This window comes from Sinocyclocheilus grahami, unplaced genomic scaffold, assembly GCF_001515645.1.
Source record: "Sinocyclocheilus grahami isolate Dianchi unplaced genomic scaffold, SAMN03320097.WGS_v1.1 scaffold601.1, whole genome shotgun sequence".
In the NCBI taxonomy this organism is placed as follows: Eukaryota; Metazoa; Chordata; class Actinopteri; order Cypriniformes; family Cyprinidae; genus Sinocyclocheilus; species Sinocyclocheilus grahami.
Window position 1 is genome coordinate 479,787 of NW_015505780.1, and position 15,395 is coordinate 495,181.

General features: G+C 38.9%; 1 protein-coding gene and 1 pseudogene across 1 annotated transcript; both read left to right on the top strand.

Moving 5' to 3' along the window:
• Positions 1-1,557: 1,557 nt before the first annotated feature.
• Positions 1,558-8,747, top strand: LOC107557394 (GTPase IMAP family member 8-like; the record flags this gene model as incomplete). The annotated part of the gene is made up of 3 exons (XM_016240801.1): positions 1,558-1,567; positions 1,940-2,581; positions 8,026-8,747. Coding segments are annotated over exons 1-3 (1,374 nt in total), but the record flags the coding sequence as incomplete, so codon positions are not given.
• A 2,447-nt stretch (positions 8,748-11,194) lies between these two features.
• Positions 11,195-13,218, top strand: LOC107557395 (uncharacterized; annotated as a pseudogene).
• Positions 13,219-15,395: the final 2,177 nt, after the last annotated feature.

Genomic DNA, 15,395 nt, shown 5'->3' on the forward strand with positions numbered 1-15,395 from the left:
TTCGGTCAAAGACCTTCGTCAGGCACCCACACACACACACACATACGTACAAAGGCAACAGCTCAGTAAGTAGGCTACTCAGATTCAAACACAGTTCCAATTGATTACACCTGTTAGCAATCAAAGTCAATCATGTGAACAGTTGTAGCATACCACAATTAAAACAAGACAACCACATTGAAGCAACGTTTAAATACAAACACAATATCCAAAAACTTTCAAAAATCCCCAAACAACCATAAGACAACACCCAACCAGTCCCCCATCCTTTTTATAATTTACAATTACTTGTCCTAGAAGCAATCACCTAGCTATACAACACACATATTTGGGTACACATAGTACCCATAATATTTGCATTAACAACATTCACATTTCAAAACAAAAAATACCAATTAGAAAAATGAGTTAAGATCAAGTTTTAAATTCATACCCTTGGGGAAAAAAAGCATTAAGTGTATAAATATATTAAGCTTCTCTTTTTAATAAAATGTTGTTAACATCACCACTTCTCCTAGGTAATTTATTATGTTCAATTCCAATATACCTAACTGTGGAAAGGTTATGCTTTTTTAAGTTAAAAAAAGGCATTTTGTACTGCTTTCAATTTTTTTTTTATAATTTGTGTTTATACTGCTTGGATGTTCTGCAATCCTAGTTTTTAAAGCACGTTGTGTTTTTCTTATATACAATAACCCACATGGACATTTGATCATATAAATACAATTTTTAGTGGTACAAGTGATGGCACCCTTGATTTTAAAATCGGGTCGGATTTTAAAATATACCAATGTTTGTCTATGATCTTTTTTTCTTTTTTTTATATATCTGAGCAAATAAGACAATATTGAACAGCACATACAATGGTTTTATTTTCTGATTTTAACCGTTTTTTATTTAAAGATGTCTCTTGATTTTCATTTTCAAATCTCCTAACTGCAGACTGTATCCAATCTTCATTGTAACCTCTCTCCCTAAATCTGTTAATCAAATCAGTACTTTGTTGTTTATATGACTCTTCAGTACTACAAATTTGACGTATCCGATTAAATTGACTAATAGGCAAGCTACGTTTCAAAGTTGTAGGATGGTAGCTCTGTCCATGCAAAAGTGTGTTACGGTCAGTGGGTTTTCTTTAAAGATCTTTGATTATTTGTTTTGTCATCCCTAATAACACGAATGTCCAAAAAACGAATACACATGAATCATCACAATTAACTGTAAAACGTAAGTGTTCATCACTTGTATTAAAAAAACTATGAAATTGTAGCAACTGATTTTCAGTACCTGACCATAACAAAAAAATATCATCAATATACCTTCGCCAGAGTACAATATGTGAGAAAAAGGGATTTTGTAAACCATTGAAGATGACCCCCCCCCACCCCCTTGCGCCTGCGTATTTGACTGCAGTGTCAGCAAAACAGTTGAATGTGATGAACTTGTAATTGCAACTTCAAAAGTGGGAAGTAGGAATTTTCTGATAGCATGTGAAAGCAGCATTAACTGTGTTTGTCAACATTTTCTATGATTACAATGCATAAGAAAGCAAGCAAGATGGAACAAGGTAAGGTTCAGTTTGGTAAGATGGTAAATGTCTTTTACTTTTGATCAATATAAATACATTCTCTATTTTAAACATAATAGAATAGGCCTACAGGACAATTTATCTTGTGTACCACTGCAACTTTGAGTCAGTTACATGCATGTCATGCCCAGAATAACAGAAAAACAACTTGAAATCCAGTTGGTTTAACTACATTTCCAAAAATCTGATTTTAATTGTATTTCAAACCACATAGAATAATTTGTCAAATATTGTACTATTTATTTGCTAAATTACATCATCAGACTTTGCTTCATTAAAATAATTACATGGTAACATTTAAAAAGGATGTTGTAGTTTGATTTCCAATTTCCTCATGTTTTTTTCTGACAGAAATAAGAGTTGTTGTTCTTGGGTGGCAGAAATCTGACAAAGCCTCAGTGATAAACAGCATTTTAGGTGTTGAAGTTGAGTCTGACAAATTATTTGTGAAATCTGTGAGGAAAGACGGTGAAGTGAATGGAAGGAAGATAACTCTGATCAACACTGCATGTTGGTGGGAGAATTTTGGTTTGCAAGACTCACCAGAGGTTGTTAAACAAGAGCTGGTTTGCAGTGTTTTCCTGTGTCCACCAGGACCTCACGTCTTTCTACTGGTCATTAATCTCAGTTTGCCTTTTACTGAAGAAAACAGACTCACCATTGAGCAGCACCTTGGTCTCTTCGGTGAGAAAATTTGGAGACACACCATAGTGTTGCTTACACAAAACGATTCACCGAAGGACAAAGATCTTCTGCTGATCATACAGAGATGTGGAGAAAGATATCATGCCTTTGATTTCAAAAACAAAAGTGATGGAGTCAAAGAACTACTTGACAAGATTGATGATATTTTGGCATCGAACAATGGCAAGCATTTTGAAACACATGATGACATGCTGCATGACATGAAGAGAAAGAGGGATGAAAATGAAAGACGAGCAAAAGCCAGACAAGAAACAGTTCAGGGCAAAAGAGACCTACTGAAAGAAATAAGTAAGTCGTACAGATATGTTTACTACCAGACAAATGTTTGGACTGAATTTATGTTAATTCATGAATGTTCAGAGATGGATGGTTTTGAAAGTGAAGCTCAAATATAAAGCCTTGTTCAGACTGTCAGTCCAAATCTGATTTTTGTTCATATCCGATTGGAATCAGATCTAAATGGCCACGTACACACTACAGCTAAATTCGGTTATCAGTTCATCTTTTACTCCTTAATCGCATTCTGTACACACATAATTCTCTAAAATATGGGAGTGACAACCGCATTTAACAACCACATTAACAACCGAAGAATATAGGTAGTGACAACCGAATTTACTGAAATTCTATGCAGTGTGTACGGAACCGAACTGAACAACTAGTTGATAATGATGATGACACGAGAAGCATGCCAATGTATTGTGTAGATGTAGTGGACCGAGCATTTGCGGTCAAGAGAGTGTCGGCTGTTCAATAACAACAGTTTAAAGAACAAAACTAGATTATGACGCCTCTCCCGACGGTGATTTAATAACATTTTGTGGATTTTCGCATGTCTTTGCAGTCTAATATTTGTTTTGTCAACAGCAGCTAACACAAAACTAGATAATCTGCGGGCCTCCATTCTCTCCGAGACGCCACCACATTGCTATGGTTACCACGCTGCCATTCATAGCAGTTTCGGGAGTGAGTCGTGTTCCGTACACACGTAATGATAATTTACGGGACTCACTCCCACATTTAAATGCGGTTGTCACTCCTGAGTCTTGCAGTGTGTACGTGGCCAATGATTGACTGTCCACACAACTGTTCAATTCTGATTTGTGTGTCCCGTAGTGCTTTTTCGTTTTACTGAATATCTGCATTGGTTTCTATGGCAGTGACGTTATGTTGGTATGCCTACACTAAAAAAAACAATAACAGCAATACAATTTGCAATACAGATGTTGTCTTACAACATGATGACATGTTGCCATGGCGATTATATAAGGGATAATAATACGTTTTATGAGGCAGCGGCAGAAATGTAGGAAGCTGGAATGTGCAGCTTTATTCCTGTGCTGCCGTCTCTCCGTCGGTCTCAAAACTCAAAGAGGTGTGTAGACCAGAACTATATTAGCCGTTTCTCAATATGCTTGCGTTCTTGTGGATTTGTGAAACGTCATCAGTCGTTGCCCAAGTAGGCTACTATTCCAATTCAAAGTTCATATCTAAGTACAGTTCAAATCCCTGGATGTGTTCTTGCTCCGCCCCTTTTATCGAGGATGCATCAAGAGGTGACTTGTGCGAACTTGAGGCAGCCAGTTATCCCACAATGCATTTTGCACCAACCAGCGAGCATTAATGGCAGAGGAGAAAACCCACGTAATTTTCAAAATATTATTGCTATTATGTCATGAAATTTACTTTTAAGAGTTTTCAGGCGAGAATGTAATTTTTTAAACTCAAATCTGCGGTTTATTTATAAAGAGAGCGCCTATTTGAAAATTTGCTTTGCCGATTTCGGAGATGTGAGCTCCAGGCGATCACCGGGCGCTCAGCTCACATATATCCCGCTGAGAACAGCCTTACCTCGGCTAGTCTTTCTGACATTTGCCGCTGGCTCTGATGTGTCTGTAGTGGTTAAACATGAGATATAATTCATTTGAGGTATATCTAACAGGCAATCTTTGCTCCCATGAATCTATTATTTGTTCCTGGTCATATCGTTTTGGCTAAGCAAAAAGTTTAGTTTCATAACTTTATATATTTATCTTTACCATCGTACAGCGCATACGTTTGACTGAATTGTTTGCTTTTGTCTTTATTTCCTATTGTATATAAGCCTCTTATATTTCATACTTACACATGTTTAATGGCTATTATTATTCAATAAAACTGACATTTAACAAAAAGAGGCATCGTAGTGTTTTATGTCATACATTTATACATACAGTGAAGATAATCAGAGTATATATGCACATGCCTGAACCACATATTAATGTGTGTGTTTTATATTTTATGTAGTTGTGTTTTATATTTAGTTTTGTTATAAGTATACATACAGTGAGTGAAGATAATCAAGGTATGTCTGCGTTGCCTGAACTACATTTTTGTGGTTATTAATATGTTTAAATGACAACGAAAAGATGCAGTGGTGTTTGATATCATATTTAATAATAATAATAATAATAATTCATTACATTTATATAGTGCTTTTCTAGGCACTCAAAGCGCTTTACATTGTCAGGGGGTATCTCCTCATCCACCACCAGTGTGCAGCATCCACCTGGTTTTAATATTTAGTCTTATTGTAAATATACATTGAGGATAACTGGAGTAGATGTTAGACGATGAAATCCAAGATGGCGGCGCGTTCACACGCTGCGGCTTCTCTCTCTCCCGACAGAAAGGTGTTTTCGTGTTTTTATTTTTGTGGCTATTAATATGTTTAAATGACAACGAAAAGATGCAGTGGTGTTTGATATCATATTTAATAATAATAATAATAATAATAATTCATTACATTTATATAGTGCTTTTCTAGGCACTCAAAGCGCTTTACATTGTCAGGGGGTATCTCCTCATCCACCACCAGTGTGCAGCATCCACCTGGTTTTAATATTTAGTCTTATTGTAAATATACATTGAGGATAACTGGAGTAGATGTTAGACGATGAAATCCAAGATGGCGGCGCGTTCACACGCTGCGGCTTCTCTCTCTCCCGACAGAAAGGCGTTTTCGTGTTTTTTGTCTTGTGAGTCGCAGTGTTTTTGTACGCATTCGTCGCGTCTATTTGATTCTAAGCGCGCATATAGTTGTGAGTTTCTGCTCGATGTCGGCAGAACCACATTTTTAGAGTTAAACTCTGCTTGACTTGACTTGACTCGCACTCCCGAGTCAAACTTGCCAAGTCCGAACAACCAAGGACGAAGTCTGAACTTTGCATACTTGGTAATGAGAAACGGCCATTAATTTCCACTTGACTTGCACTTCGCAACAACACAACCTTGTTTGTGCAAGCACTTTTTTCATGTTTTCTACAAACAATGTCGACATGTTGACTTTTTATGTGGCATGAGAATGTGAAAAAGCTACGCTAAATCCGATCTGAGCGGTCAGACTGAAATAGATTTCCAGAAATGCGATTTGAATAGGATTTCAAACCACTTACGAATGTAGCTTGAAATGGATTTGTAAAAATTGGATTTCATGTGATTTTATTTTATTTTTTTGCTGTTCACACATGCTAAATGCTGATGGGATTCCAATCGGATATGTACAAAAATCGGATTTGGGCTGACAGTCTGAACAAAGTGTGTCACATGTTTTGATTACTATATCATTCCCATACTTCCGTTTGTGTTTCTTCAGAGTTTTCATGCTGTTATTCTAAAATTTGGAGGTTGGACACATTTATTTGTTCTTTATTAGAACCATGGCGTCGGAAGCAAAAAAAATGTGGGTGGGTCCTCCTCCCCCAGAAAAACTTTACTGGAATAGATGCCATTTCCTGTATTCTGGTGTCTTTTAATTAATCTAGTGTTAATTTTGACAGCTATTTTCACTTTAGTCTTAGTCCCGTGTTAAAAAGGTCCTTGCTACGCGTAAAAAGACAGTATAAGTCATTATAATCAGTAATTATGTCCCCACTGGATGCAACAAATGCCTCGTTTATAATGGGTTTTCATGTTTATGTCTCGTCGCTCCGGCCGGATAGGGCATCACAGTATGTAAGGGGCGTAACATTTCCGTCTCACGCTTGAGGTATTCGGCCAATCACAACACACTGAATAGCTGGCCAATCACAGCACACCTCGCTTTTTAGACCGATGAGCTTTGTAAAAATCGACGCGTTTCAAAAAGGCGGGGCATAGAGGAGAAACAATAATGTACAGTATGTGGAAAATAATGTGTTTTTTAACTTTAAACCGCATAAACACATTTCATTACACCAAATACACAAAATAATGTTCTTTTTAGCAACATCATATGACCCCTTTAAGTGAAGTGGTCTAAATGTATTTATCTGTATTTATATTTTCTGTGAAAGGCGTAGGAGAAAGAAATGTTGGTCCAATCAAAACGCTCGGTCCGAGCATTTTAATTGGCTTTCCTACCTGCCTGTCAACGTATGTATTAGCATACCTCTGCGCACCCGGTTCGCACAGACAGGATACATCATCAGCGCGTTCATGCACGCTGTGCAGACAGAGCCAGAATGGCAGACAAACATCAACAACCTGATCTTCCTTCCTGTTATTGTAGTACTTTTAAAGTTTTCTCGCCGGTGAATGACACATGATGTAGCCCAGCGGATCCCAATTCCAGTCCTCGCGCACATATTTTGCATGTCTCGCTTAGTTAACACACCCGATTCAGATAACCAACTCGTTAGAAGTGAGCTACGTGCATGAACTGTGTTCCGATCTATATGATCCCTACACCGTGTTCATTGCTCCCTAATCCCTGAGCAGGGGTTTACTTCACTTCGGAACATGGGCTGGAATTGGGAACCGCTGATGTAGCCTATTGTAGCAATGTTGTCTCTGGGATTCTGGTCTGTGAGCGTTTATGCGTTCAGGGGGCGTGGCTTTGGACGGCGATTGCAGGGAGGGTGGGACGATCGCTTTCAGTGCTATCAGGCTAAAGTTAGCATTTTCCAAGATCTCCTACTGCACCTTTAATTAATGATATTAATATTAATATTATTTCATTTATGTCATCAAAGTGACCATAGCCTGTCAATCAAATTTACATTGGTTTTAGTGAGAAACAGCCATAGTGGATGTGAGATCAGTGAATACACAGCAACACACACACACACACTCACACCCCCCCACACACACACTGATGCCTTGATGCTATAATGCACACAATATTATATTCATCAAAACGATCAGCAAGTACACATAAACCCATTCACATACACACACAGACATTTATACATATACTAAGATTCACCCACTTCACCAACAAAAAGGATCAAACGTTTTTTTTTTTGACTTCATATCATCTTACCTTTTATCCCGCCACATTTTTACTGCATTGTTCATTCTTATAGTATGTGTTCTATTCACAATCTTAAACACCAGTTCAACTATAGTGCACAGGCTCTACTCATTATGTATGGTTAAAATATGGGGATTTTTATTTTTCTTCAGTTCTGGTGTCCATTATAGTGGACATGAAAAATCTAATAAAAAAATGAGTTGGCACAAACCACAAAGACTTATTTCTATATTGGAGAATAGCAAATATCAAGTGGATAAAAACAATTTTGTTCAGTGAAAAAAATGCAGGTCTGAAGGGGTTAAAAGGTGGGTGGGTCAAGGGTTCCGACACCAATGATTATAACTGTCATAATAAAGAATTATTAAATGTGTCCAAACCTCTGACTGGTAGTGTAAATTGCAAACATGCAAATACCTTGAAATTTATTTGTAATTTTTAATTTGTTTTTTTCTTGAAGAAGCTGTGGCTCCGCTCTCAGAACTGAGAATTGTTCTGCTGGGTTGGATTGTGTCTGGGAAGAGTTCAACTGGAAACACCATCTTCAATCATGAATTATTTCAGATAGGAAGAACGCAAAAGTGTACAAGCCATACTGGTGTTGTTAATGGCAGAACAATAACTGTGTTAGACACTCCAGGCTGGTGGAAGTATTTCTCCTCTCAATTCAACCCAGAATTTGCACAGGCTGGAATCCTGGAGAGTGTAGGCCAATCGCAACAAATGCAGTTCCCTCACGCCATGATCCTAGTGATTCCTATTGATACTTCATTCAAGAATGAACAAAAAAGAATCATTAAAGAGTACATGGCCACTCTTGGAGAAGACATCTGGAGACACACTATAGCTCTGTTCACATGGGGCGACAGATTTCCAGACATCTCAATCGAGCAGCACATTGAGAGTGAAGGTGACGCCCTCCAGTGGCTGGTTGAGAAATGCAGGAACAGATGTCACGTCTTTGACAACTCAAACAAGAATAACCCAGATCAAGTCACAGAGTTGCTCCAGAAGATTGACGAGATGGTGGCAGAAAACAGTCTGTTCTGCTTCAATACTCAGTGTGCTTCAGAAAAAAACATTAATGAGACTGACACACAACAAGATGAGGAAATAAGTCTGGATGCTGACCATGTGCTGCAATTACTACAGCAAGAGTTTCACAACAGGATTAATGGGATCAAAAGTAAACGAAAGGATTTCACTGGATGTATAGAGGCCCAAAGTCACAGAAGCATGTCAGACCCTCCAGGCTGTAAGTCATTATTAAAATGACTTGCAATTTCCTGTCCAATACTGATAATATAGCTGTAAACAACAATTAGAACCAAGCACAATACACCCCTATTACAGCCCATCAGTTTCATCGTTACACAGCTAATTAGGCTTTTTACCTGTGTATTGATTGGCTATTCATAGATTTTTTTTCTGCCATGCAAAAACAACCTAAGAACAACCTATATTCTAATTGAGCAATTAATTTAACTCTCAATGTATATTTTAAATGTTAATGTTTTAGGAAGTATCTGAGCACTCCCTGTGCACTCTTTCCTCTTTCAGTCTCAGCTGATGAGAATCTCATGGAGAAGATCAGGAGAGAAGGGAGCAGATGGGAAGTAATTTTAATGAATGCACTCTTGAACATTCAGAATCCTGAAGCATCATCTGGTGAGTTATTTAGCTTTTTAAGAATACATGTTTTCTTGATCTGGATTTTCATTGCTTGAATTGCTTGCATTTTTTTCTTAATTTTTATATAATGTAAAATGATTATATGTCTTGAAATGTATTTTCTTGTCAGAGAACACATTTTCTAACCCTCACATTTTCATAGTCACAGATTCAAATGAGAAGGTGTTGAAGTGGCTTCAAAGATGTGATGAATACAACTTACTTGAATGTGGAACAAGCTCCATCATCAGCAGTCTAGAAGATCCAGAGGCATAAAAAGACGTAAAGAACAGTTTGCAGAATGAAACACTCATTAAACATGTTTTATACACATGCGGTTTATAGCAAATGCAAACTAGCTATTTGTTTTGAATGCATTTAATAATTATGTGAGGAATATATGTTAATATTTCTAATGAATTATTGGTATTTTTGTAAGATATCTAAAAACTGTATCACTTTATATTATAATTTCATGAAAATTTAAAGTAACTTGAATGAATGAACAGTTAGGTTTAGTTTCAGTTTCATTTTTATGAACTTTTAATTAGTTTGTTCCTATTTTCCTGAGTCTACAGTTCCTGTTTCCTTTGTTCCCGTTAGCAGTTTATTTCATAATATAATTTTGTATACATACGTCATTGCATGATTACGTGAACGAACTAGTGAAATTAACCAGTTTAAATGAACTGTCTGCATGGCACCAAAAGTGGGTTTGACAACCCTAAAACATCAAAGAAGAAGAACAACATTCGCCTGAGGCTCAATATGTGAGTTTGCCAAAGCTACTGTGACCTATTTGGGCAAGGTTGTAGGTATGGGAAAGTTGCGACCTGTGTGTGCTAAAGTTACAGCTATTGATAACTTTCCAACACCCCAAACTAAATGTGAATTGATGAGATTTTTGGGAATGACTGGGTACTATAGGAGTTTTTGCCCAAATTTTTCTTTCGTTGTGGCCCCTTTGACTGATTTGTTGCGAGCAAAGCCCTATTCGTTATTTCTCACGGAAGTTCAACTCATGTCAGTTTAATTACTTTATTATTGAGAAGGAGGCTCTAGCGTTGATTTGAGCATTTTGAGGTCTATTTGTCTGCTGGGACTATGCCATTAGTGGTATATACTGACCATAACCCTCTTATATTTCTTAATTCTTTGCAGAATCCCAACCAACATCTTATTAGGTGGTCTCTCTTTTTAGAGCCTTATGCTCTGGAGATTCATCATTTGAAGGGCAGGGACAATGTGATCTGTCCCGGGCTCCATGTGACGAAAAATATATCTTTAGATCACTTTAGCCCCTGATCTTTATTCTTATTGGTTTATTTCCTGAAATGTTGTTTTTTCCAGGCTCCAGCAGATGACTGGGTTTGAAACCAAAGAGGTGTGTAGAGACCGGGAGAGTGGTAATGGAAATAGGGAATAAGCTTTAACTTTGGTGAGGTTATTGTTTGTATAAAGATCATCGACTCTACCTGCGCGACTCCACCGAGCAAGGACTCGAGTATTGCTTTTCTCCCCTTTCTTTACTTTTTGTACAGCTTGTTCTCATATACTTGTTTAGGACAATTGTACTCACTATGTGCTTTCAAATCTCTACTATTACTACTAACACTAGGAAAGCACGCACTGTACGCTGGAGGCAGGCCAATCCTAATAATCCACGGCCTGTCCCTCTGTCCTCTATTACTTTACTCTCTATTCCAATTGGTCTCTGGAACTGCCAGTCTCCTGTTAACAAAGCAGAATTGATTTCTTCTATTGCTACTCATTCCGGTCTCAACCTCATGGCCCTAACTGAGACTTGGATCAAACCTGAGGACACTGCCACTCCTGCAGCCCTCTACACTAATTTCACTTTTTCCCACACCCCTCGCACGATTGGGAGGGGTGGAGGTACTGGTCTCCTTATCTTAAATGAATGGAAATTTGTATTTTAACACCCTGTTAAAATCCACTTTGTAGTCGTTTATCGTCCCCCAGGTCAACTGGGAAACTTCTTGGAGGAGTTGGATGTGTTACTATCAAACTTTCCTGAGGATGATACTCCTCTGGTACTGCTCGGTGACTTCAACATCCACCTAGAAAAAACCCAGGCTGCTGACAACACTCTGCTCGCTTCATTTGATCTCAAGCGAGTGTCTACTATGGCTACTCACAAATCAGGTAACCAACTGACCTCATCTACACACGCTTTTGCTCCACTGACAACACTTTAGTTACTCCACTGCACACCTCAGACCACTTCCTCATCACTTCTAACCTCACACTAACTCCTGACACAGCACAAACTCCTCCGCAGGTCACCTTTCGATGTAACCTACGCTCACTCTCTCCCTCTCGCCTATCCTCTATGGTTTCATTCTCACTTCCTTCACCCTCTCACCACTGGACACAAACAGTGCTACTGACACTCTTTGCTCCACTCTAAAATCTTGCTTAGACAACTTTTGCCCACTTTCATCCAGACCAGCACGCACTACCCCCTCTGCCCCCTGGCTATCCGATGTTCTCCTTGAACATCGCTCTAAAGTCAGGGCTGCAGAGAGGAAATTACGCAAATCAAAAAGCTCTACCGACCTCAGTGTGTATCAATCACTTCTCTCTTCCTTCTCTGCAAATGTCTTCACTGCTAAAACGACATACTACCACAACAAAATAAACAACTGTTCTGACTCTCGCACACTTTTCAAAACTTTCTCTTCTCTTCTCTGTCCTCCTCCCCCTCCTCCTTCTTCAACTCTTACAGCTGATGACTTTGCAATTTTCTTCACAAATAAAACAAGAACCATCAGTGACCATTTCCTCACACCACAAACTGACTCTCGGAGACGGACGTTTCCAAACTTATCCTTTCCAATCATCCTACTACTCCCCACTCACCTCCTTCAGGCCATTTCTTCTTCAGTCATACCTTCGCTTACTCACATTATTAACACCTCTCTTCACACTGGTACATTTCCCATTGTACCAAGCATTTAAGCAGGCTTGGGTAAGCCCAATGGGCATCTTAGGAACCGCACTCCTGTGGTTCAAGTCCTACCTCTCAGGTAGGTCCTTCAGGGTGTCTTGGAGGGGTGAGGTTTCTAAGTCACAACTTCTTGCTACTGGGGTTCCTCAAGGCTCAGTGCTTGGACTACTTCTCTTCTCCATCTACATGTCATCATTATGATCTGTCATTCAGAAGCATGGATTTTCTTATGACTGCTATGCTGATGACACTAAACTCTACTTCTCATTCCAACCAGATGATTCGACGGTAGCTGCTCGCATTGCAGCCTGTCTGAGAGACTTTTCTAGCTGGATGAAGGACCATCACCTTCAGCTCAACCTTTCTAAGACAGAACTACTTGTGGTTCCAGCAAACCCATCGTTTCATCACAACTCCTTCCAGGACAGCCAGAAACCTAGGAGTTGTGATCGATGATCAGTTAAGCTTCACAGACCATATTGCTACAACGGCCCGGTCTTGCAGATTTGCCTTATACAACATTAGGAAGACTAGACCCTTCCTGTCAGACCAAGCCGCACAACTTCTTGTCCAAGCTCTTGTTCTCTCCAGACTGGACTATTGTAATGCTCTCTTGTCGGGCCTTCCCGCATGTTCTATCAAGCCTCTGCAACTGATCCAGAATGCAGCAGCGAGAGTGGTACTCCTCTCCTCATCAGGTTACTACTAGTAGCCACACACATCAAATTCAAGGTACTGATGCTTGCCTACAAGACAACCACTGGCGCTGCGCCAATATACCTAAACTCGCTAGTTCAAATTATGCGCCCTCCAGAAGCTTGCGTTCTGCAAGTGAACAACGCCTTGTGGTGCCATCCCAAAGAGGCACAAAATCACTTTCACGGATCTTTTCCTGGACTGTTCCCAACTAGTGGAATGACCTCCCGATCTCAATTCGAACAGCTGAGTCACTTAGCCACTTTCAAAAAACATCTAAAGATGCATCTTTTTCACCAGCACCTGACCAACTAATACTAGCACTTACCTATTCTATTATTTTCTGTTCTATTCCATTCTATTATAAAAAATAAAAAAAACCCTAGCTACGTTAGGGTGACCATACATGCCATTTTCCCAGGACGCGTCCTGGCCAGGATTTGTTTTGGCTTTGTTTTCCTGTTTTCATGCTTGCTGAAGGTAATGATCGAAAAGTAGTTTGACTAATAACATGCAAGCATTGTACATAAAGGACCAATCATGGCGTGTGAGAAGGTGGGATCTACGGTCAAAGTGATGCAATTACGTGTACATATTAGGTGTGTTCGACTTAAAAGCAGTGCGGCTCCGACCGATCAGTGTTTGACATCAAAGTACCTCGAGAGCGTTTCGAAAGCATAACCGTCTGTATGGTACTTTCATGTCATACACTGATCGGTCTGCACACGCAAACAAAGCCAAAACCTTGATATTTTAGGCAATATAGAAATCCATAGTAGCCTTTGCGATGGGAAAATGGCACGTATGGTCACCCTAAGCTACGTGTACTGTGCTAAACTAACTGAGACTTGTCATGGCACTTACTGTTGTTGTTCTCATTTGTAAGTCGCTTTGGATAAAAGCATCTGCTAAATGATTATGTCTTTTAGTCTCTCCCTTTTAAAAGGGGGAGGTGTTACGGGGGTTTTTTTGGTTCTGTGGTTGTTCCTTTCTATTTTTACAGGTTAATTGGATCCACCTGTTATCAATCACAAACTGGATATTTAAGAGACCAGGGGCCCGTTCTTCGTACGTCTTCGTAACTCAGTTAACTGGATTTGATTGTTGACGATTTCGCCTGATCTTGGATTGTTTGGTTCTTCGAAGCTCATTTTCTTCGAGTTGCTGACAATAAAATTGACTGTCTTAATATTTTACAGGACATGGAGAAACCAGTGGTACTTTGTAATGATGGGGACGCTGGCTATGCTGCTTTTATTACAGATGGCTGTTTGCCAGCGCGTTAGCTTGGTCAAACAAACAGGTGAATCAAATGATGCGCTCTGCCTACACATATGCCAGGATATAACATTAGTTACTAACTTTTCAGGATAAAAGCCAAATATGTCAGTCTCTGAGTAACATGTAATTTATTTAAGCCACAAAAAAATAAACTTCATTCTGTAAAATAAGTATAATGAACTACACAAAAAGCATTTAAAATGTCTCCAGAATGTTTTATAATTACCCAAAAATCAAACGTAGTTTTCCCCAACATAACAGACTCACAGGCATCAGTCGCTTCACTGAATGTTTGCCAGCTATAAGAAATAAATACTTATTACAATACATCTGTTTTAAAATCTACATCATTTGAATATCACAACATCGATACCTCTCAAAAAATAATGTGCACAATTAAGGGTAAACAGAGGTCCAGGGAGTATATGCATAAATTGGCTCGCTGAAAGTGAATGACCAGGGAACTAAGTGAAATGGTTCCTGACGAAAACAGGAACTTGTACAGTATGTTATATTTTGACAGACATTTTTTTAACGCACAAACTATATGCATTCTGATTCCGTTTCGTACATTCCTGATTTGAATATTTTCAATAATTTTCTATTGTTGAATTTTGGCAATAGGTGAACTGTTAAATGAGTGATTTTGAGATGAGTCACTGTAGTGCAATTTGACTCTCTTATGCTGAAGTAATATGTGTTACTAAAGGGGTCATATGATGCGATTTCAAGTTTTCCTTTTTCTTTGGAGTGTTACAAGCTGATCGTGCATAGATAAGATCCCTGAAGTTGCAAAGACTAAAGTCTCAAAACCAAAGAGATATTCTTTATCAAAGTTAAGACTCTGCCACACCCCCCTAAAACAGCTCATTCTAACACGCCCCCACATATCTACCTCACTATGTGGAAATATTAGCATAATGCTGCCCAAATGTGCACGCAAAGAAAGAAGGCGTGGTTTCAGTAACCGCAGTTAGTGTTGAAGCAGCATGTCAGGGAGACGCTGTGTGTTTCTAGGCGAAAGCAAAAGCACTTTATTTGGCCTTCCGGAAGTAGATGCATTTAGGAATCTTTAAGATTACTTACAACAGAACAGCAATGCGTTTTATGGACGACCGTTTCGTGAACCTAGGTGAGGAGGTAATTCTGACTTTGCTATGACAATCTGGCGCTTCTGAATCAGCTACTGTAAGTATGTTTTGTTACTAGTT